General features: G+C 30.9%; 5 protein-coding genes across 7 annotated transcripts in view; 4 read left to right on the top strand and 1 right to left on the bottom strand.

Annotated features, from left to right (window-relative positions):
* Window positions 1-569: 569 nt before the first annotated feature.
* On the top strand, window positions 570-6,127 carry LOC149890011 (uncharacterized). The gene is made up of 2 exons (XM_090085675.1): window positions 570-961; window positions 1,595-6,127. The coding sequence occupies exon 2, from the start codon at window positions 2,195-2,197 to the stop codon at window positions 5,339-5,341; it is 3,147 nt and encodes a 1,048-aa protein (XP_089941801.1). The 5' UTR covers window positions 570-961; window positions 1,595-2,194; the 3' UTR covers window positions 5,342-6,127.
* On the top strand, window positions 5,590-8,189 carry LOC149890010 (uncharacterized). Its single transcript, XM_090085211.1, has 3 exons — window positions 5,590-5,812; window positions 7,234-7,571; window positions 7,638-8,189. Exons 1-3 carry the CDS (start codon window positions 5,590-5,592, stop codon window positions 8,187-8,189), a joined length of 1,113 nt encoding a protein of 370 aa, XP_089941337.1.
* On the top strand, window positions 8,179-10,065 carry LOC149890009 (uncharacterized). Its single transcript, XM_090086401.1, has one exon. It carries the CDS (start codon window positions 8,413-8,415, stop codon window positions 9,130-9,132), a length of 720 nt encoding a protein of 239 aa, XP_089942527.1. The 5' UTR covers window positions 8,179-8,412; the 3' UTR covers window positions 9,133-10,065.
* Window positions 9,130-10,476, bottom strand: LOC149890008 (uncharacterized). The gene is made up of 2 exons (XM_090086400.1): window positions 10,162-10,476; window positions 9,130-10,021 (listed from the first exon to the last, which is right to left on the bottom strand). Exons 1-2 carry the CDS (start codon window positions 10,355-10,357, stop codon window positions 9,153-9,155), a joined length of 1,065 nt encoding a protein of 354 aa, XP_089942526.1. The 5' UTR covers window positions 10,358-10,476; the 3' UTR covers window positions 9,130-9,152.
* A 260-nt stretch (window positions 10,477-10,736) lies between these two features.
* The window catches only part of LOC149890005 (uncharacterized), a 52,346-nt gene continuing 38,137 nt past the window's right edge, over window positions 10,737-24,945 (top strand). Inside the window, exons 1-5 of one of the 3 annotated variants that reach the window (XM_090086373.1) lie at window positions 10,811-10,930; window positions 12,158-12,224; window positions 12,947-13,107; window positions 19,258-19,776; window positions 23,877-24,338. In XM_090086373.1, the coding sequence (XP_089942499.1) occupies window positions 12,958-13,107; window positions 19,258-19,776; window positions 23,877-24,338 (1,131 nt within the window). In that variant the 5' untranslated portion in view covers window positions 10,811-10,930; window positions 12,158-12,224; window positions 12,947-12,957. Of the gene's footprint in view, window positions 10,931-12,157; window positions 12,225-12,946; window positions 13,108-14,174; window positions 15,773-19,257; window positions 19,777-23,876; window positions 24,339-24,945 lie in introns of those variants that run through there. The other 2 variants (XM_090086372.1, XM_090086374.1) reach the window with 2 other exon arrangements.

Here is a 24,945-nt window from a genome sequence, read left to right as displayed (position 1 = left end):
TGAAGCCGGTGAAAATGATGATGCATTAAGGAATGATCTGGAAGAAGTGAAGCGCGTTTTAGAGAATGAATCCCCTGAAGCGTATTTTAGGTATCTCGTAGAAGAAGAACTAAATTACACGAGTGCTGACGAACTGTTAAGATTGCAAGAGATACGTAGCAATTTCATAGGACGTCTGACTTCACTTAGAGAAAATTCAACGGTGGAAGATGTGTTATACATTGAAAAAGACATGCAAGACATTAAAAATGAGTATGAATTCATTGGATATGAATTGGTGCGCGACTTAATTGATAGTCTGAAAGAAATATATGAAAGGTTTAGAAATGAAAACGAATCCTTGGATGAATTGAACGACAGATTGAAAAAGAAATATAAGAAGATTTGCATTGACGAAATGGTATTGGACGGCTTTGATCGAGTGGAATTTATAATAGAAGAAAAATTGAGAAACAAGGCTTTTCTAAGAAAAGAAAGATTGAGAAAAAAGACTTTTCTAAGAAAGGCTTTTCTGAGAAAGGTGAGTGTAAGATCGAGAAGAGTAAAGAGATGGTAATCGCTGCTTTTTCTTTTCATTCTCTTCGGAGAATCAAAAGATGTTTGCTGAAAAAATGAATTCGAGTTAAAGAAATTTTCGAGTCCATTAAAAAATGAGCAGTTATTCTTATGATGAAGAAGAAATGGAGTTGGAAGATATGAGAAGACGGATGGAAAGAGATTTTGAAGCTTATAAAGAAATGTTGAAAAATGAATTTGAGGAGATTGGGAAGGTTTTGCGCTCCTGCTGCTTGGAACTCCGTGGAAGTGATCATCTCGAAAAATTGAATTCGAGTGAAAGAAAAAACGCAGCAAGAAAAGATGGAGAACAACACAAAAGTTATTGATGAAACCTTTGTATTTGATGAATTGGGTGACAAGTTAATCATGGAGCATGTTGAAGAACCAACAACATTTTTGATCAGTAATTATAGAAAATTTATAAATTATGGAGAGATTATAGAGTCAGCATTTTCATTCATTGATAAAACGAATAAAGATATGATGGACATGATAAGTTTTACATTTTCAATTACTAATAAGAGGAACAAAAAGTACCGTGAAAAGGTTAAAAATATGGTCGATAAAATTGTTGAAAATATGGTTGATAAGATGGAAGCCAAGATTTGGAGCACGCATGCTATATTCACCTGTTACTTGTTTACAGAAAAATCTTTGAATAAAAAAGGATTGCAGAAAACCGCCAAAGACCTAAAAGTGGAGAATTATGATGAAATGAAAAAAGAGGATCTTTTAAAAGCAATTCAACAGAAAGCGCAAAAAGACTTGAAAAGTTTGTGTCAATTATTCGAAGATTTTTCATTTCTTACGTTTCAATACAGAAAAACTTTTAATGAAAAGATCATGAGTATGAAGCGCTATGAAATATATTCATTCGTGGATGCTTTTAATGAGATGATTTGTCTTTTTAATGAGCAAAAAAAAGAATTGAGTGTTGAAGAAAAAAAAATGAAAAAGCATTTATGTAAACTTTCAAAAAAATTTAAAGAAGATTATTACGACAGAAAAGATGACTCAGATTCAGATTCAAATATAGATTATGAACCATATGTTGACGCATGCACTGATTTTTAAGATCCTTTAGGTCCATTGAAATCTGCGATTTTTGATTCTTTTCGAAGAATTGAAAAAAATTGAATTAAGAAGAATAAAATCTTTCAGTAATAAAAATGAATTACACAAAAAAGGAATTGAGAGAGTTGTTGAAGGAAAATGGTGTTAACAAGACATCAAACAATTTGTTGACTTTGATATTGATTGCACATGAAAACAATTTGATTGATAGAGACGAATTAATGAAAAAGGCGAAAGAAAGAAAACCTTTGGGAAGGCCGAGAACGCGTAAGCCAAAAGAGAAAAAGCCTATCGATCCAAAATGGGAAAGACTTGAAAACATCAGAAATCATCCTTTCGCTTATAAAATCACCCATGTGGAAACGGGTGAGGTGACTGAATACAAGTCTCATTACCAATTAAGAAAAGAAACGGGTCACTACTGGAAATACTTTGACAATAGACATGGTTATCAAATCATTAAGTCGTAACGTGATTTTTAATTTTTGCTGAAAATAAAAAAATTTTTTTGATCGCGACAAAAATTGAATTGGCTTAAAGAATTTTTTCTCTCCTTAATAAAATGGATAAACGAAATATGAAAGCGTTAAAAGAGATTGCCAAAGACCGTGGTGTTAAAGGCATCTCAAGAATGAGAAAAGCTGAGCTCATTGCAGCTATTGAAAGTGTTCCGAGACCCATTCCTGCTCCTCGTATACGCACGACAGAGGCGAGACCTGTGCCTGCTCCGAGACCTGTTTCCAATGACTTGATTTCTTTCGAACCTGCTCGCTTGCAAAAAAGTGTGGTAAGAAATGAACCATCCATCCTTGACACACCTGTTGTTGATTCAACAAACGTCATTGCTCCAAAACCGGTTCCTGCTCCTAGGCCTGGTTGGCTTTCAAGGATTGCAACAGCTGTCTACAACGGTTTTAACCAAGTGCTCTCTGTCATTGATCCCTACGTTCCCGAATCGGTGAAGAAAACAGTGAGCAATGTGGGCAACGAAGTGAAGAGAACGGTGGGATCTCTCAAATCATTGGCTCTCAAAACGATCGCGCAATCAGCAGTTTACAAACCACAAATAAAGTTTGAGTTGACTAATCATGCGATAAAACACGTCACTGAGCAGTTTTCATACACCCCCTCTGTTCGATACGAAGACCCTGAAGCCTTTTTAAACATGGTTAAAGAGGCTGCCATCAAAGTCATTAAAAAAAACACAAAAACGAACCTTGTTTTAGTCTGCGAAATGGTGCGTGTGAATATTGCTACTGGAGAAGAAAATCTTCGCACTGTGGTCTTTCCATCCATATACGAAATTATTCTCGAATCAACAGACAAAGGAGAAAGCTTTAAAACATGGAAAGAAAGAATTCTTGAAAACATGTCCAACTACAACAAGGAAGGATCCAATTGGAGAGTCAACAAAATTTTAAGATTAGAAGTTAACATGATTGATTGGATACCTTTCAGCGGTTCTTCCTACATAGAGCTGACTCCCAGTTTAAAAAGTAAAAAGGCAATCATCAACATGAAAAACGATGACAATCAATGCTTTATGTGGAGTGTCACCAGGGCGCTTAACATGAAAAATAGAGACAACGAAAGAATTGATGAAGACTTGATTCTGAAATCGGAAGAGCTTAATTTGAATGGAATGGAATTTCCTGTCTCTCTTACTCAAGTTATCAACAAGTTTGAAGCAAACAATCCAGATATTAGCATCAACGTCTTTGGATACGAAGAAAAAATAATCCATCCTTTACGAATATCCAAATTTTTAGATCGAAAGCATAATTTCGATTTGCTGCTCATTTCAAACAAAGACACCAACCATTACTGCCTCATTAAAAACTTAGACCGATTGGTTAGCTCTTCAATAACAAAAGGAAAAAGAAAACATCACATTTGCAGAAATTGCATGCAAGCATATGACCAAGAAGAAAAGCTTAAAAAACATCAAGAAGACTGCTATAAACACGTCTCTGTTCGAATTGAACTTCCTAAAGAAGGAACCACCGTTCAGTTTAAAAACTACAACATGTCCATGAGAGTTCCGTTTGTGGTTAATGCAGACTTTGAATGCTTCACCAAACCTGTCAACACTTGCACCCCTGACTCAAAACAGTCGTACACCAAAAAATATCAAAAGCATGTTCCAAGCTCGTTCAGCTACTTCATCAAATGCTTCGACGAAACCATTTACAAGGGAAAGCCAGTCATATACACAGCAGAAAGCGATGAGGATGACGTGGCACAAAAGTTTATCACCAAGCTTCAAGCAGACCTTACAGAGATTTGGAATAAAAGCGATTCGCTGCAAAAACAATGGAAAGAAAAGAAACTCAAGACGGATGAGGATAAAAAGAAGTTTAAAGATGCAACCGAATGTCACATTTGCAAAAAGGATCTAAACGGTGACAAAGTGTGGGATCACTGTCATTTGACTGGAAAGTACCGTGGTGCTGCTCACAAACAATTCAACATTGATTATCAAATCCCAAGTTTCATACCCATTTTTTTACACAATTTGTCTGGTTACGATAGTCACTTGTTTATCAAGAAATTAGCTGGAAAAGACGGAAAGCTAACTTGCATACCCAACAATGAAGAAAATTACATCAGCTTCTCGAAAAAAATCAAAGTAAGAGACTACATCGATGAAAAAGGTAAACCTCAAAAAGTAATGAAAGAAATGAGGTTTCTAGACAGCTACAGGTTTATGTCAAACCCTTTAGAAAAACTAACTAAAAATCTAACCGATGAACAATGCATAAACGTTAGAGAACATTATCCTGAAGATGGACAGTTCAACTTGATAAGAAAAAAAGGCATTTATCCTTATGACTGGGTAGACTCCATTGAAAAGTTTTCCGAAACGCAATTGCCTTCAAAAGAAGACTTTTATTCCAGACTAGAAGATAAACACATCACTGATGAAGAATACGCTCATGCACAAAACGTTTGGAATGTATTTGGTTGCGAAACCTTTAAAGAATACCACGAACTGTACAACATCTCAGACGTGCTCATTCAGACAGACGTTATTGAAAATTTTAGAAACGTGTGCATAGAAAGCTACGAACAAGATCCCGCCTGGTATTACACCTGTCCTGGACTCGGTATGCAAGCTTGCTATAAAAAGACCGAAGCTGAAATTGAACTTTTTAGCGATCCTGATATGCTTCGCATGACTCAAAAAGGAATACGTGGCGGAATCAGCATGATCTCCAACCGATATGGAACTGCTAACAACAAATACATGCAAGACTATGACCCTTCACAACCATCGAAATTTCTACAATACCAGGATGCCAATAATTTATACGGATGGGCCATGAGCAAACCTCTTCCCGTTGGTGGATTCAAATGGATGACCGATGATGAACTCAACCATTGGAAATCTATGCCTTGCGTTCTTGAAGTTGATTTAACCTATCCTGAAGAGCTTCACGATTTACACAACGATTATCCTTTGGCTCCTGAAAGATTAACCATTGGAAAAGTAGAAAAGCTGGTTCCCAATTTAAACAACAAGGAAAAATACGTCGTTCATCATGAAATCCTAAAACTCTATGAACGAATGGGCTTGATCGTTACCAAAATTCATCGAGGTTACACCTTTAGAGAAGAACCTTGGATGAAACCATACATCGATTTCAATACCAAAAATAGAGAACAGAAACATCCTTCGAATCTGATAAGGAATTTTTCAAACTCATGAACAACGCTGTCTTTGGAAAAACCATGGAAAACATCGAAAAGCATGTTGACGTTAGACTGATCACCACAAGAAAAGAAGCCTTGAAATTATCCAAAAAACCTCAATTCGAAAGCTTCACCATTTTTGATGAAAACTTAATCGCGGTACACATGAAGAGAAAAAAGCTGGTTTACAACAAACCTGTCTACTTAGGAATGAGCATCCTAGACAACAGCAAAATTTTAATGTTTCAGCACCACTATGACTACATGAAACCTAAATACGGTGATCGCTTAAAACTACTCATGACCGACACAGACTCACTCTTTTACGAAATACAAACGGAAGATTTCTATAAAGACATTGCTAACGATGTTGAAGCTAAATTTGACACGAGCGAATTTCCTAAAGATCATCCTGCCGTTCAAAACTTTGGATTTGACGTTGGGTTTAAAAATAAAAAGGTCATTGGAAAATTCAAAGACGAAGCAGGTGGGAAGCAAATCACAGAATTTGTTGGACTTCGACCCAAGCTATACTCTTACACCATACATAAAGAAGAACACAAAAAATGCAAAGGCGTCAAAAATAATGTCGTTAAAAATCGCATCAAACATCAACATTACTACGATTGCTTAATGAACGGAAATGAACAACTTGCCACCATGAACGTTATCCGATCTCATCTTCATGAAAATTACACCGAAGAAATCAACAAAGTCGCACTCAGCGCTAACGACGACAAAAGAATCATCCAAAATGATCACACCACCTTCGCCATCGGACACTACAAAACACGGTAAGAAAATTGATTCAAGAGGCTTTGACAGAATAAAAAAAAAACAAATATACAAATAACGTGATTATTTTTATATTTACAACCGGCGCCATCTTGGAAATAACATCGAGACCCCCCAATATATTACGGTATCAATGCGCCAGAACCCGCAAATATATACTACTAATATGGAGACGAAAACGTTTTCCCTAATATGCGTATAGCATTGCAAATATTGCTAACAATAGCTGTGTCTGTAGCTAGTTGTGAAAGATCATTCAGTAAACTTAAACTGATTAACTCTTACTTGAGAGCTTCGATGGGCCAGAGCCGTCTCTGTGATCTCGCTTTACTAAGCATAGAGCGAAAAATTACCGAAGAAAATGATTTTGACAATGTTATTAAGAAATTTGCAGCAATTAAAGCTAGAAAAATAAATTTGTAATGTATGTTACATAAACAAATTGTTTATTTATAATGAATAATAAAGTTTTACTAAAAGTTTGTGTCATCATTTATTAAAAAATTGTAATTAAGCACTTTATGTGGGGGAGAAGGGGCGCGAGATCGGTGTTTGCCCCAGGCGCTATTTACCCAAGATACGCCACTGATATATATACATATATATGTGAATTAAAGTTGCGAAAAAACTCCATCACAGCTTTTACCTTCACTGACTCATTGCTTCTAAACAAGTCTATACTATTTTTGTCTATTTTTGTCTAATACAAGTCTAGCTATGATTTTTTATTAAGTATTATTAGTAAGCGTAAATTTAGAACACTAATATTAGGAATATATTTCAGCTCGAAATGTATCTAAATTTAACAATAAAACCAACTGATGTCAAATGCGCAAACTTTTTAATCTTAAGTTTATTTATATACTGAATTATTTCCGATAGATAACCTTTAATGGAGTTTTATATTGATAGTTATAGACGGGTTGCGTGATGACGCGTTTTGTTTTTATTCCCCAGTCCCACGCGGTTTCGGCAGTTTAGAAAATAAACATAAACAACCGCATAACAAGTTTCATTCTGCTAATATAAAATTTAAATTTAGTATATTTTATATATTATCAAGTATAATAATTTATAATACTATATTAAATTTTATATATATTATTTAAATAGCTTCAAAAAAATTTATTATGTGGAGTAAATCAAAATATTTTCAAACTCTTAACAATGAAGAGCAAGTAAAATACAAAGAAAAATTAACTCTTGGAAACGGATCGGTCTTGCCAGATCCATTATCAATTGATGACTGGCAAAACAATGTGACACTGCTCCCTAATATATCACTTGGTGATATACAACTCTACCTTATTGACACACCTAGTCGATTCACCAGAGAGAATATAAGAGCATATAAGTCTTTAGAAGCATACAACTTCTTTGTTTCTGGGCATGTTCATGATGTTTTTTATCATAAAATCAAAAACACTGACTACTGTTACTTGAAAACTAAGGTAATGTATTAAAGAAATTATTTAGTAACTATTTACATTTTTTTTTTTAATTATGGTTGTTTATAGGTTCTGCCAAGTCAGCGGCAAGGACAAAGACACGAGGACTACAGCGTTTGGGTTGCACTGCATAAAAAGGGCTGGATTTTGACCGGTAATTGCTCCTGTATGGCCGGACTTGGATCAGCCTGTAGCCATCTTGCTGCTCTATTGTTCAAATTACAAGCTTGTGTTCAACTGGAACTAAATGAGGAAACAGCATGCACAAGTAAACTGTGCAATTGGAACAAATCAAGAACTAAGGCTGAACCAGTCCCATTGAAGTATATGAACCTCAAGCGGCCAAAACATAATGCAAAAGTGCCATGTATAGAGCCACCTGCTAATTACATGCTTAAAGGATTCACAACACACCACGGTGCCCCGATTTCACAAGAAGATAAAAAAGATTTAGAATCTCTTTTTAAGATTTCACCAAAAGCAGCAGTGTTTACATGTATAGGCTGGTTATCAAGCACTAGTTATAATAGTGAAACAGATTCAGCTGATGAAGATGATCGCACAAATTTGCCAGAGCCCTTAACCTATTATTATACTATTATACGATCCATCAATTGTTAATAACTCTTTAGATGAAGTTAAAAATATTTCAAAACAGCGTTTTAGTGAGTATAAAAAATTTAGTTATCAAAAACAATTTGAACAACTTGCTATGGTTACTATGACATAAAGTAATAATAAAATTTGGCATTTACATAGAGCAGATCGTATTACAGCTTCAATATCAAAACAAGCATTTTGCACTGATATTGAAAACCCATCATTAAACTTTATTTATGAAATAATGCAGTATAAACAAATCCCAAACTTATCTGCTTTAAACTACGGTAAGAAAAACGAGGAACACGCCAGGAAGTGCTACAACACTTTATTAGCAGCAGAGCACAAAGATTTTCGCTTGACTGGTGCTGGATTGTACATTAATATTGAAAATCCATTTTTAGGAGCAAGTCCTGATGGCTTTGTTGAATGTAAATGTCATGGCGCTGGAGTTTTAGAAATTAAATGCCCATTTAAATTTAGGAATGGTCTTGATGGATGGAAAGAGGATAAAGGAAGTCCAATTGATATTTATGGCAACATATTAAAAGAACATAAATATTACTATCAAATGCAGCATCAGATGTATGTAACAGGTCGAACTTATTGTGACTTTTTTGTATGGAGTAATAGACTTAAAAAAGGAGATACATTTTTATTGAGAGTCGAAAGAGATGACAATTTTTGTAAAACATTACTGGAAAAATTGAATAGTGTTTTCATAGAAGTGATACTTCCAGAACTATTATGCAGAAAGAAAGACCCAAAAAATGAATTAGAAGAGAAAAAATACTGTCTTTGCCAGAAACCAAGTTTTTATCCAATGATTGAATGTGATAGTCCAAACTGCAAAATTGAATGGTACCATTACTCGTGTGTCAGTATAAAACATGCACCCAAAAAACCATGGCTTTGCCCAACTTGCAAGGATAGAAAACAAGAATCAAAAATAAAAATAAAGTAAACTTTTTGCCAGTTTTTCAGTTAAACAACAACACTATTACTCATATTTACAAGTCCACAAATAGTAAAAACAATGTTATCTAATAAATCAACTTGACTTATAGGTAATTTAACATTCAAAATGTCAAATTTTTTCAAGCGTCCAATAACTCGCTCTACGTGAATTCTTACATTAGCAAGTTGCCTAGATTTATCTACTTCTTTAGCAGAGAGTTGACTTCTTCCTTTTGTGAAAGCTGGTACTTTTAATATTGCACCTTTTGTTGCGACTTCTTGTTCAATTCGGAAGCCTCGGTCTGCTAGAATAAGATCACCATTTTCAAGCATGTTGAGAAAACCTGACTGTATTGTAATCTGTTTATCTGAAACACGGCCACCCCAGCCTTCAGAACAGAAACTTACAGAACCTGTTGGGGTGATACTTATAAGATATTTAATTGGATTACTATTTTTATACGACGACCAAGACTGAGCCCTAGAGTTTAGTCCTAGGGATCTTTGTATAAATATTTCAAAGCAGTCAATAATTGAAATACAACTTCTGAAATTATAAAAACAACGAGGTAAAACTTTTCTCATTGCAATTCGGTCAGGCCAATTTATTAAAAATTTAAGTCTAGTTGCTATAACAACAATCCAACATCTAAATATTTTTGATGCCAAACCATAATTTAATGAAAACCTGAAAGCAAGATCTTTTATAAATAATCCTCTACGTAATCGCATTAAAACCAACAATAAATGGTCTTCTAAAGATATTTTTTTTGAAAAGCTTTTGACATGGTTTTTAATTCTTTCAAATAGCCAGATAAAGTTTTCTGCACTCATACCAGTGTAAAATCGAACCTTTGCATTGTTTTTTGAAATACTTTTGTATGAAGACTTTTTTCCTATAATAAACCAAATCTCAAATTAGAGGACAATTTAACAAAAAGAATATTTGATTTATGCTCTATATCCAATGTTTATTCAAAGTATATATAAAAAAAGATCAATAAAAAAAAAAATAAAAAAATCTATAAATATTTACCAGAAATAAAATGATCACTGCAAAGTCTAGCACATTCTATGGATTTTTCAGACCAGTTTTTTCTTCGAATTGCTAATAGCCATAATTTGCGTTTCTCGACTTGTTTTTTATCTGGTATTCTGTAGAAGCTTCTTTTGATATCATTATAATTTGTTCTAACATTACTACAACCAACAGCACAACAATTATCTGGCATATTTCTTAGTTTGTTGCAGTTTAAATACCTTTAGTTTGTGTGTGAAATTCGATACTTTGTTTTTTCTATACTGCCAGCAAAATACGCATGCGCAAAATAATGTAAACATTTAAACCCGTCTATAAACCAAAGTATTATCTTTCTTGAGCAGCTCTGTGGAGGCGATGCGTAACAGCATTTCTCGGAATTATGTTATTTCTGAGAATTATTAAATAAATATGGTTGAGTTTTTATTAAAAGTGAGTTGAGTGTGCCGTTACTATTTTAAATATTGCGTTTATATATTTATAAAACTTCTAATTAATTTTTGATTTACTAATTTTCATAAAAGTTTTAAAATGCATGGAAATACAAAGTTAGTTAAAACTTTTTGACATATAGAATAAAATAACCAATCATACTTGAAGATGCAGACACCCGTGCGTTGAAAGTGCTTTTGAAAATAAAGTTTGTCATAAACGAAGCTCATTTGACACTATAACCTTTTAAAGAAGTTTTAAGTTAAGACAAATTCAAAAACTCTTATTTTGCCATCTTGTTTGTTTTCCGATATTGTTGCTGTTTTTCTCAAAGGTATTTTATTTCACTTCTGATTTTTTAACATTAATAAATTTTTCTTTAACATTAATAGATTTCTTCTCGATTTTCGTAACTTAAGAAAAAAATTTTTTTTCTCAAATTTTCTAATATATTGTATTAATTTTCAATTGGAATGAAAATAAAATGTCCCTTAGCTCATCCATTATATACAAATAGCTCTGAATATGTTGCTCTCTATTTATTTGTCTGACAATTACCTAACTTGTTTAAGCTTAAGATACTTTGTGACTTGCAAAACAGAAGCCATTGTTGCTTTATAAGTTAAAAGATAAAAGGCTACCGATGAACAAATTGCAAATTTATTTTATAGAATTAAAGAAATCCATTTTTTGAAATAAATGAAGTTTTATAGCCCATTTTCAAAAAACCTACTAAATATAAACTTAGTTTGTTTGTTTTTTTTAGTGTAGATATATATAAATGTTGTAAATACCATATAAATCACATTCAAACAATTGAATAAAAAGTTCAAATTTATTTCCTGTTAATAAAAAGTTCAAACTTATTTCCTGTTAATTAAAAGTTTGCTCTTTCCTGCTTTTGATTGTTTTAAGAAAACAACAAAAATAGTTTTTTTTTTTTTTTTTTTTATTTCTATAATATAAATGAACTTTGGTTTTATACCTGCTTTGACAAATATATTGAAAATTAATCCCAGTTCTTGAAAACCAAAGTCAAAGGGCAAGAAATTCTTCAAAGTTCCATATTCTTTACAATATTCTTCATCTTCTTACTTTTGATTTATGATTTCTGTTAATTCTGAAAAATAATCATGTAAGACTGCTTCAGACATTTCATGATAGATATTTCTGTCTAATCTTATGTAAAGTAAGTTTTTCCACTTTTAACTTATTCAACCATTATAATGAAAGTAAAAGCAATCTAAATTAAAAAAAAAAAATATAGACTAAAAAGGAAATTGATTGGTTGACCAAACAAAAAAAAAGTAGATTTAAAAAAAAGGCGCTACAATCTTAGAACTGAAATTAGTACACACAATTTAATACTGTTTAATCATTTAAAGAGACTTCAGAAACAAGGGTATAGAAGGTAATGCAGTTTGCTAAAAGCTTAAATTACTTTTAACTGTAAAGCAATTAGAAATAAAATTTCAATCCTAACTAAAAAGAATTAGAATGTGCTGAAAAAGCATTTAGCTTGGATATTGTTTTTCTAGAAAAATTATTGTTCAAACTCTAGGTGTCATGCAATAAAAAGGGGAAGCAAGGGTATGTGATACAAAAGTGAAGCCAATTCTAAAGAAGCTGTAAGTTCTGATAACCAAGAATATGTAAATGAGTGTGAATAATGCTACCATAATGGTAAAAAAAAGTGAATGATTACTGATAGAATGATTTAAAATTAGAAATTAATAATCAGAACAATAATGGTGAAGAAATGGAAGAAAATGTATGTTGGTGAGTAAAAAGGTCATATACATGCAAAAGATGACATCTTTTCAAGTTCAGCTTGGGAATAGTGGTCATCACTAGACAAAGACAAACCAAATACTAAGTACTGCTCCATTCACACCTTTTAACAAGCAATCACAGTATTAATTGCCAGAGCAAGATTACAGTTAACATTTTATTATACTTTTACCTTTATCTTCTTAGATTGACTAACACTTAATGCAAGTTAAAGTCTGATATTGTAGTTTTATTAGATTGAACTTAAAAAAAATATCTTTCTATCATATTATTGCTGGAGATTTTCAGGCCTAAACTTCTGGAGGATGTAACCGTAAAATTTAGATGGCCTCTCAAGCCTTGATAAAATGCATTCTTATTCAAATTGTGCCATTCTTTCTATAGATAAATAATTTAATACTGCATGGTTTTCAGTTTTTATTAAAAAACTTTCATTTAAAACTTTTTTTTGTATTAAAGTTGCATAACTCTAACAAACTGTTGTATCATAAATTTCACATTATCTTGCCTTTTATTGCAGATTTTTGTTATTTTTAAAAAATTTACATGTTATTTTAAGATATCTTATCTATGCCACCTTCCAACAGAGGAAAAGGATGGCCGCCTTCCAACAGAGGAAAAGGATGGCCACCTCCCAACAGAGGAAATGGTCCTGATTGGCAATGCAGTACCTGCTCGTTCAGTAACTTTTCAAGTCGTCAAATTTGTTATAAATGCCAGGTATTTTTTGTATAAACTAGATTTCTTTTTTATAGTTAACAGTTATAAATAGTATGAAAAATATGTATTACAATACTTTAAAAGCATTTGTTAAAGATAAGTTAATAGTTTTTAACTTTATAGAGATTTATTCTCCACATTAAACTTAGCACATCTTATGAAATAGTATTTGTACACATAAAATTTTATTCAACATTATTTTTAAATTTTAAACCTTTTATTGATAGTACTAAAATTAGTAATGTCTCAAAGCTTAATGGAGTTTGAATGCACTTCCAACATCACCAGCTCAAGCTAAAAAAAGACAACCTGAGTGTATACTTGTTTTCGTCTCTTTATATACTCAGAGCTTTTTGAAGTTATTTTTTGAAGTTAATATTGCAGCAAAATAACACAGCTTTAGAAGTACTTTCTATAAGTTATTCTTTAATTCAAAAGGAAAGTAATGTATTTATTTATTGTTAACCAGTTGAAGAACACATCAGTGACTAAAAAATGGTTGGCATTGAAACAAGTTATTAGACTTGCAGTGACTAATTAGCAAAAGTTGAACAAAAACCAAATGAAAAGTTTGGTGGTAGTTTTAAATCTTATGTCATTAAGAAACAAAGTTTGATATCTTTGAATAGAAAAACTATTTTTGTTAGAGTCTTTATCTAATAAATATAGCTTTAAAAACATAAATAAAAGACTATTGAGAGCTTTGAAAGTTTTATTTAAACACTTAGTAGAAAACTCAAGCAAGTGGAAATATGTGATAAATGATTAATCATAACTGTTCATGAAGCTTCATTGAGAAATATTTCATGGAGAATATATATTATAGACAAAGTATTTGAATAGAATGATTCTTAAAAAAAGCTTTATCAGACAATTAGAAAAATTTTCTCATTAAATATTTGACCAATGTTTGTTGTCAAACATTGCATATAACTATTTGTCATCCGTTGCACATTGCTCTTTGTACCTTTAGATTATTCTTTTAAAAAATGCTTTAAATGAAAAAAAAAAAAATTTTATGCCAAGTAATGTTTCTTAAATACTTTATTTTGATGAATGTTTCATTCTAACTACACGCTTGCTACATTTGTTGTTCAACTTATTATAAAGTTTTCTTTTATGATTATCTCCATTGAGCAATTTAACTTTTAGAGATATTACCAGGTCAATTAACTTCTTATTCTTAAAACACATAATATCTCAAATCCATATAATTTAGTTTAATAACATAAATTTCTAATAGCTGCCCCTGATGAATAATAAAGCAGAACTTACTTTAAGTAACAGAGTTCAAAATATTCCATAGCAAAACAAAAAACATCTTTTTATATTTAATTATTTATGAAAAGTGACATTATTGATAATAAAATCTTAATAAAAACTTCGTTTCTTCCTAACAAAGTTAAGGAAAAAGTTTTTTTTCTCCAGCAAGCTGTGTCTGGCTAAAACTGTTGGACTCAATTGGCAAGCATGTCTAAACAGTTACATGCTCTTTACATGTGGATCCACCCAAAATATTTATGCACTTTGAAGAGAAGATTATGCTAGCTCCAGATAAAAAGAAGACATAGTCACGGTAGAAGTTTGGGATTAATTGGGGATCAAGCACAGTCATGGTTGGTCGAAATACTATTTCAATTGGAGTTGAGCTATCCTGTAAAAGGGATATGGGATGCTGAAGGGATTTACAATGGAGCAATATTGTGGTGTGATGCAAGTAGCATGGCAATGGGAGTTGTTCTAGAATATGATGGTGCTATAATTGAGGATGCAGCCTGGCTATGGAGAATCAATGATGTCATGCATAAAAATATTGCTGACTCAGTAACAGTACATGAATGGCTAAAAAGTTTGCTGACCAAAAGCATTAGAGTTCGATCTAATGGGCTATCAGAAATGCTCATTAAATGCAGACTTTTACTATTATGTAATTTAATAAAGGAATATAAAATGAACTACACAATAAATTTATACAATGAATTATTACAACACATAGCCTTCAAGAGATGGTTTACAACACCAATGAACAAATGAAGCTCTATTGGTGGAATCACATTAAGAACAAGATCATTCTCTTTCAACTTGATAAATAGTGTATGAACCACATTATTGAACAATTTAGCTTTCTTGGTTGAGCTCCTGAATCAAGATAGTTTTGGTAAGCCTGTTGAATAGAGTCCATTTTTTAAGTTGATTTGAATCAATTTCACACCAAAAGCAAAGATGAGAGCTAGAATGTGATTGGAGTCCACAAAGAATGTTAGCCAACTTCATATCACAAGTCAGGACAAATTTTAGATCATCAATCTCAATCAAGTTAAGAATTGCTGAAATATTGCGTTATGTCTCTGGAAGGTCCTTACAAATGGTAATCAAAAGCTGACACTTTACACCAGAGTACTTGAAAATACTCTCAGTGAGGCATTGGGTTAAAAGAGGTAAATCTAAGGTGATATTTTGTGTGTCAGATATTACATCCATGCTTACCTTGAGAAAACCTCTATCTCCTTCTATTTCTAGCTTCACCATCTAATCACCTGACACAGTCTTAAAAGGAAGGATTTTTTTTAGAAGACTGCTCAAGCTTGTGCAGTGGGCCACAACATTTTGACATGGGAGATCTTCTTCTTTGGAAAAAAAAATATTGCTGACAGTGAAATCATTGGTAAGTTCTTTTCTAAGTGCCTGAAACTTGGAAACAAAGTTTTTTTCCACATTCCTATGTTCTGATAGGTTGTTTAATGTTGATGCTTGTTTCTTTATTCCCAAGATAGAAAGACTGGTATTCATCTGCACTTGAATCATGTCTTTGACTTTCAAACAAGGTTCTAAAGAGTTGATCTTCATAAAACTTGAAGAACTTGAAATGAACAGAAAAATTTCAAGCAATAAAGCTCACAAAATTAGACTTTATACTTTTCATAAGGCATTTTGGTTTTTTCCACTAAAAAAGCTCCTGCATATCAAAATATACATCTCTAACAAAATAGAATATTGGTTCATAATGATGAAATAATAATGATATGCAGGAGCTTGTTTGCAAGACATATTTCTAGCAGCTATTTACAAGAGTAAGCAAGAGGTTATTTTTTACGTATTTTTATTCATTTGATACTTTTCCATACTAACATACCACGTTCTAAAAAGCCAATATTGCAATAAGCATACATCAGCTTTTTTCAAAAAGTTTTGCCTGTCTGGAGGTGTTAATTTATTTTCTCACTAGCCAAATATCAGGTATTTTGCATGAATAAAAAAGATTTAATCATATAAGTTTTTGATAACTAACTTCATGCAAGGTATCATTATTATCAATCAACAAAAAGTGATTGATAATAATGATACCTTAAGAGGAATGGTGTGGAGGTCTTTTGCCAAGGATTGAGAAGCACTTTAAGCATCTCTTTTGGTTCTTCTCTGGCTGTTTTGAGATGATTGGCACTGATTAAGGATGCTTAGAGTTTGCCTTTATTTGGGTAATATTGCAGATGAGGCAAATATAGTTTGATGAACAAGTATATTTTGTTGGTTTGATAGTGGAAAAATCAAAGAGTTGTGGTAATTAAATATTTTCTCCATTATCACATCTTCATATGGTTGTTTTACAAGTCCTAAAAATACCACTAGGAATCTTTGAGTCATCAAAATCAATGGGTATTTGAAAAACACCAATTACCTTTTCTTTACTGCCCTATAAGAGGTCATGCACAAAAATGAAAACAAACATGCTTTCTTTTTTGTGCATAAACTCTTATAGGACATTTTAAATGACCTTGCTGTAAAAAATCATTTTTAAAGTTTAAATAAAATATAAACAACATTGCAGTCATATTAACTTGTTAGTTTACAACCAACTTTTGTAATATTAGCTTTACTTGTCTACCACTCTGGCACTATAAAGGGAAGGGTTTATTGTTAGAAAAAGTTATTTCCATAAATATTAAGTTAACCTTTTGAAAAATATGTCATTTAAAATTTTTTGCACAGGAATTAATTGTAAAATTTATGAAAATAAAGATAATTTAAGTTTCCTATTATGATCAATAGATAATAATGTAGCAGTAAGTACAAGAGTAGGTAATAAAATTAATAGATTATATATAAGCTCCTATTTTAATTAAAGAAGAATAAAAGATTAAAAATCTTGCTTTTCATATTGCCAAATTACAAAATAAGTAATAAAATAATGATGCTAACAATAATCTGATATAAATATATAGTGAGACTTTTTGAAAGCACTTTTCTCCAACGGGCGCAATAGTTCTATTTCAAAGTTTACATATTTGAAGTCAACTAGGTGTCCACATTCATCACTCAAGAGGTTTTCTCTGGGTCAAAAAGTTAGGGTTAGATCAAAAAAACTCAGTGAATACTGTGTTGCATGTAGGTGATCTACTCTCCACAGAGTTATGATCCTTATGAAGGTCAATGGCTTCATCAACCAAAATCTTTGCTTATTAAAGGGGTTTTTTAATCTAATGTTAACTAGTTTAAAAAATGATTAATAAAATTGAATTACATATCTTCAGGTATTAGAATGATCTCATTTGGAAATAAATAATTAAATGTATGTATTTTGTTAATTTTTTTTTCCTCTAATATTTAAGTACTAATAGAAAAGCATTGTAAAAGCTTGTAAGTTTGTATTTTTAAAGACATTTTTTTTTTCTTTTTAGTTCTTACCACCTTTAGCCAAAGTGCTTATTTTTCTTTACAGTATTCTTTTCTATAATATTTAAATTTTAAAAAACAATAACAATTAAAATTTGAAAAAATATGTAGCTTTGTATATAAAACCTCTTTTTTATTTAGTTCTTGTCTCCTTTAGCTCAAGCACTTTATAAAGTAAAAGTGAAGAAACAAGCCTACCTTAGATTTCTAATATCTGTAGTTGCTATGATGCTTTTAGACCTAAGAACAAATAAATGTTTTTCAATAGCACTTGGTTGATGCACATTTGGATGATATTGACTAAAGGTTTTATTATCTCTTTAAGGATGTTGAATATTAGCTTGTTGCTGGTTTCTATCACAAAGTATTTGTGACCTGGTTGAAAAAGTCTAAAAAAATACCTCTTGGCAAGTTTTTGTTATTTCTTTAACCAGAAAAATTTTTAAAATAATCCTATTCCACAAATTTGATAGACTACAACAGTTCTATCAGTTTTCATTAAGATAAAATCTACATGATGCTGTGCTTTAATATCAAGCAGTTTAAGTTACTTAATTTAATTGTTTGTGAATTATTACCAATATGTTACTTGAGCTAGCATTAATAGAATTTTAAAAGGAGGAAGACTTAAGATATAGGATATTTACTAGTTCGTGCTGCAAATACTGTTAGGCATACTTATGAGTGCTTGATTGTTCTGACAAAAATGGCTCCAATAGCTGTTTGCAGCAAATGCAGTAATTGTAACAAGAGATATTAAATGTAGTGTGTGAGACTGCATATAAAGGCTTGGCTTTCATTTTGTTATTTTGGCTTTAATTATGAGGATTTTGGCCTTGAGCTTTGATTGTTAAAAGTTTTACCTCTGTAAAAGTTTTAACTATCAAATTCAGTGGGTGCAAATTGCTGTTAATTAAAATCCTGTAGTTTCGGTTAGAAAATCAAATTTAAATTAAACATATATTAGTCTTTTAAACTAAATAATTATATTGGTTTGATATATTAGCAAAGAAGTTTTAAATTGCCTCTAAACTGGAACTAGATTTTTTTAACATTAAACCAGATGGAGATGTCTACAACAGCTTTTTTTGTAGCTCTAATTTGCTAAACCTGCAGTTAACTATCCATTGTGAGGGGCAGGTCCAAACTAGGCCACAATCAATTCAATCTAGTCTTCAATTTACTTTGTTCAAACACAAAATATGCCTAATATCATATGCTATTAAATCAATTTATTTAGGAATATATGTTAAGTTTGTTTATTTTATTTTTATTTTTTTAATTTTTACACTAGTTCAAGATTTACGTAATCATTGTAAGATTCTCAAAAAAACTCTAATTATCAGTATTTGGCACATAATGCAAGAAAAAATATTACAGATATCAGTTATAAATGAAAAAAATTTAGCATCTTCAATTTTTGTAGAATTTTAGTGTGATAAAATGTAGTTGTTAGAATTGTTTAAATTTTTATTGTAGGCATCCAGATCACAAGCAGCTTTTAATGGAGTAGCTGCTACTAATTTTCAAAGAAATAATGCACCTAGAGGAGCATCCTCTGGCATACTAAACAGTGCTTCAGGAAAGTATCAAGCAAGAAGTAATAACCAAGGAAATCACACAAATAATTCACCTCATAATATTGATAAATCCTCACGAGCTTCTGAAAACCAATATAAAGATTCCGAAATTCTGCTCAAGTCATTAGAGCATTGCATAAACTTTCCTCAAAAAATTGAAAGTAACATTAGTTTAGCATTACGTGTTTGGTTTAAATGTTGGGAGGATTTTTCTCACCACTCACCACAAAATTTAGAGGTGTTGATAACATCTTTAGCGATGCTCCCATCTTCATGTATTCAAAATGCTTTGCCTTCCATTCTCTACTGTGAAATGGCGGTTAAAAAGTTTTTCTCAAATTTAAAATTGTTGCCTAAAAAAGAAGAAACAGAAATCTTAACTTTAAATAAAGTGGAAATGGTTTTGAATATGGTGAAGGTAAGAACTATAATATGTTATAAACTTATGATAAAAGATAAAATCATTTTTCAGTGTTATTGTTGTTTATGCCTGTTTTCTCTTTATGGGTTAACTTTTTTTCTACTTGAAATAAAAATGTATTTGATGATTGTCACAGCAGTTACCATTAACTATTAGATATGAAGAATTTTTCCAAATCTAAAGTAGGCGATTATCACCATATAGCCATAAATTAAAATAATAAATCTAATCCACTATATTCCTGAAATAAAGAAAAAGTTTGTGCTAAAAATCAGTAACATTTATAAACAATAGTAACATTTATATACAATTTTTCAGGATTTAAATCTGATGGTTGGAATCGTTTTTCACACCAGGTTTGGCAAAAAATAGAATCATTTTGAGGTTACCTGATGAAACTATTAATTTATAGTTTCATTAGATGATTTCTGGAAATTTGGCTCTTGAATCCTTTTTTTTTCTCTGGGGAGTACAAGCTAACCTCTTTAAACCACTATCAGGTTTATCTATTATTCTATTTTGTTTGTCCAATCTATTGAAATAGTTATATGCTTGTTTAGCATCTTGCCAATACCTTTTTTCATTTTTTTTACACCCAATACTGCATTTGGGTTGCCCTTATTCTCTATTAATGTTATTTTTTAACATTTTAATATAAATTTTTATACAGCACTATTTTTTTTAAAAAAAATCAGTAACAGTTATATACAATAAAGAAAAAGTTTGTGCTAAAAATCAGTAACATTTGTTGTTATTTAAGAGTAGCCTTCAAGCTTCAAACTTTTACATGTATAAGAATTTTGAAACCAGATTAGCAAACGGCAATCTGTTTGGTTATTATTTATTTAGGCACACATCATAGTATAAGAGTTTGAGTTGACTATTTTTTTGTCCATTGTTCACTTTTTCAAATTGTAACATAACATTCTACAGAACTTCATAATTTTAGTCACAATCTACTGGTAATGTTTTAAAGTTCAATTATCAAAATCTCATTGTAAGTGTCATGCCCAAGCAAGACTAGTATCAATCACTGATTGAAGCATTCAAACACAAATTTGTTTATGAAACACTGAACTTAATATGTACAAAAAGGTTTCTTTTTGTACAGTCTGGAAACTTATGTTGATAATCCTGGACAACTTGAGGGAGAAGCTGAAGTTAATGCTTGTCTTATGTCAATTTTTTTATTGAAATCTTGATTGTGGGGTGCCCCTCTCAGCCATTTCGTTGACAACTACCAATCTTTTCATTTCTTCAAATTTCTCATTGATATGATTCTAATTCTTTTCAACAAGTATGATTATTGCTTAATAACATGTTTGAAATTTAGATCAATTTAAAAAATTTCATAAAATTGGTTGTGAGGAATCGTTCAAGACTTTAAGTGCCAAGAAATGCATCTACTTTTATGCCAGGCACCTTTGATGGGAAATCAAGGGCCAACATTTCCATGGTAGCAAGCATCTTTTGAAATTATCTGAGACAGCTAAGACAACCAATTCTTCTGATATATACTGTAAGTGAAGGCCATGCCTCTTGCTTGTATTAGCTAAAAAGGCTATTTGTAGTTATTTCATGACTTTGTGAAGTTGTCCCATTCTTCTAAAATTGTTCAATGGAGCCTCAACAACATGTTTTGTAGTCATCCAAATTTTAAGATGTATGATAACAGAAAAGGTATCAAGACCTCTAGTTAGCTTCTTCTGAAGCAGTCTTCTTAAATTGACAACAGAACAGCCACATCTTGATTGCAAAAATAATTTTGGACACAACAAAAATTTTGTGTCCAATTCATTACTCAGGGGTCTTGAAATCTAATTCCAGGAGTAAAAACATCTTCAAGAAGCTAATATAAAGCTCAAGGAACACTCAACAAGTCCAGAATTTCAGCATGAAATGGTGTCACTAAAGAGTTTATCTATGCATTTGATGAAGCTGCCAGGAAGTTGTCATAGTTCACAAGCTGCCATTGGTCTTTGAACCTCTTAAGGATTACAACTTCTTGTCCTGTTAAAGTCCAACTTGAAGTCTTTTATAACGCAGCCCTAATAACTAGCTCCATTACATGAAGGCAACATGCCAGCTAAAGAAGATTTTATTCAGATTTAGCTCTATCAATCTAATGCACAAGAATGATGACTAGTATTAGAAGTTGTTGCTTTAAAACTTAATGCTGCCATCATAATATTCTATACCCTGCTCTTCTAAACACTGAGCTATTGCATACACTTGTGCTTTACTTGGTTGCTACTTCTCTAAGAACAAATACATACATATGTACATACATACATACATACATACATACATACATACATACATACATACATACATACATACATACATACATACATACATACATACATACATACATACATACATACATACATACATACATACATACATACATACATACATACATACATACATACATACATACATACATACATACATACATACATACATACATACATACATACATACATACATACATACATACATACATACATACATACATACATACATACATACATACATACATACATACATACATACATACATACATACATACATACATACATACATACATACATACATACATACATACATACATATATACATACATACATTCATACATACATACATTCATACATACATACATACATACATACATACATACATACATACATACATACATACATACATACATACATACATACATACATACATACATACATACATACATACATACATACATACATACATACATACATACATACATACATACATACATACATACATACATACATACATACATACATACATACATACATACATACATACATACATACATACATACATACATTGAAAGAAATACTAGGAAGGTATCTTCTCTTTGTAAACTCTAATTACTTAGACTCAATATACTTTCTTAGGTTTAGATAAGTAAATTAAATGGTTGTTAAACTAGACCACATCATTAAACAAAGGAAACAAAAAAAATTATATATTGTAATACCAAAGGTTTTTGCAGCATGCCACTCAATTTTTAAAGCCAGGGGTCTTCTCCTAACTGTTGTTTTATTGTACGAATTTTTGCACATGATTTTTTTTATAAGCGGAACAGATTGAAAGGGTGCCAAATTATAATTTCCGCATTTCATTTTTAGAGACCAACTCTATGGACTTTGTTTTTGTCAAGTGTTTTTGCTGTCGAACTGTTTAATACATTGTACATGCTTTTGAAACTTGCTCACTTTTTAAAATCTTTCAAGAAAACAGTAAAACACTTTAAAAGATTTTTTTAATAGATTATTGACATCTTAAAAAATGTATATTTGTGAACCTCTAAAATTGCAACTGAAATTCTTAGTCATTCAGTTTGAAATTATTTCAGAACTGGAATTATTAATCATTAGTCATGAGGAAAAAACTCTTTAAAAAAATGCTGACTGTCTGAAATGTTTTAAAGTGTAAAAAACTATACTGTTATCTAAAACAAACCTTGTTTTTATGAATTCTTCTCTGTTGTCAAAGCCAACAATTATTAAAAAGCTTCTGCTCCCAATATGATACACTATTCAAGAACTTGCTATTGAAATGGAAATTTTGTGCTGTGCTTTGCGCTGTAGCATTTTATATATTTAAATTATATATTTTTTGTTCTGAATCTTTAAAAAGTTTTTTTTTTTCTCTGAAACCTTTTTCATTTTTTTTTAGTTTCTTCTTGTTATAAATTTGTATGCTATAATATCAATTTTGATATTTAATGTTTGCATATAGAAACTACCAAAATCTCTTTTTCAAGTATCAACCATTACTATTTTATTGACAGAGTTTTAAAAATTCCTATAATTTTTATGTTAACCATTAAGAATTAAAAACACATTCATGTGAGACTATTTGAAAATATATCTTCTTCAATAACTCTTTCATATTTTACAGTCAATTTTTGATGTTATTTTTTTCTATCTATCAGAGTTAGTGCTTTTTATATTAGTTTTTAAATTATTTTTTTATATATTTATTTTTATGGCATTCTTATGTTTATGTTTAAACATGCTATTTGAAATTGAATTTTTAAATTGTTTTTACAGAAACTTATGATGGTTGAGTGGAATGAAGATAAAGAATTTGTAAAAGTGAAGATTGGAAGCATCCTTGGAGCTGCAAGCAGTGTTTTAGAAATTCAGAGAGAAGATCACCGTAGAGTCAGTAAACTAATTACTGAGTCTTTAGATAATTTAGATAAACCATGGATAATAAAACAAAAAACTACTTTAAAGACTGTTCAAATCAAAGTTGAGGCTGCTTCAGAAATCTTTAAGTGGCAAAATGTAAATGTTTTGTGGCTTGCTGATGTAAAGTTGTTTCAACCTGCTTTATTACCTGTGATGAAAGTACCATTGGCTAATTCACATTCAAATGGAGTTTATGAAGACTCAGGAGAATACTTTGATATTGTATCTCGTCTTTGGATTGGTTTGACCTTTAATGAGGGGAATTCAACTCTTAATCCTAAATGTAGGCATAAAAATGGGGATAAAGAATGTGGAGAAGTATTTATCTCTTTTTGATATGTTTTTATTCATATATGTTTTGCTGTTGTTACTTTGTTGTTGTTATTGTTTCAAATATTCAATTTATGAAAGTTTATCTAAAGGGTTGGTTAGTATTAATGTTGTATTAATCTCAATATTAATTTTAGTATTAGCCTATTTGTTAATTGTGGCAAAAAGCTGTTTAATATTTTGTTGGTCCTTAAAAGTATAATTGCTGCATGGTACAAGTTAAATGTCCTTATTCATTACCTAAACTAGCCTAAAAAATCAACATCAAGAGACAAATCCTCAATACAAAAAACTACATGAAAAAATTATCCTAATCTAATAATTAGCTTATTTTTTGAAATTTATTAAGATTTATTATCAGTGCTCTTTTTCTGAATAAAAGTTCTCTTAAAAGATATTTAAAGAGTTGGAGTTTCAGCAGTGGAAAGCAAAAATTACATACATTTTTTACAAAATGTTAGGTATTTTAGTCTAACTTATTTGCTTATTTGTTATATGGAAAGGTTTAGTAAAGTTGATTTTGAAAGCAGTTTGTAAGAAGTAAAAGGTCAGTAATAAATTATGATTATATTGAAATAATTAGAAATTTCTTGTT

The sequence above is a fragment of the Hydra viridissima genome, unplaced genomic scaffold (genome assembly GCF_058129835.1).
Source record: "Hydra viridissima isolate aposymbiotic clone 2 unplaced genomic scaffold, HvirCarnegie_v1 scaffold_4, whole genome shotgun sequence".
Classification (NCBI taxonomy): Eukaryota; Metazoa; Cnidaria; class Hydrozoa; order Anthoathecata; family Hydridae; genus Hydra; species Hydra viridissima.
This window is presented reverse-complemented; position numbering and strand designations above follow the sequence as displayed.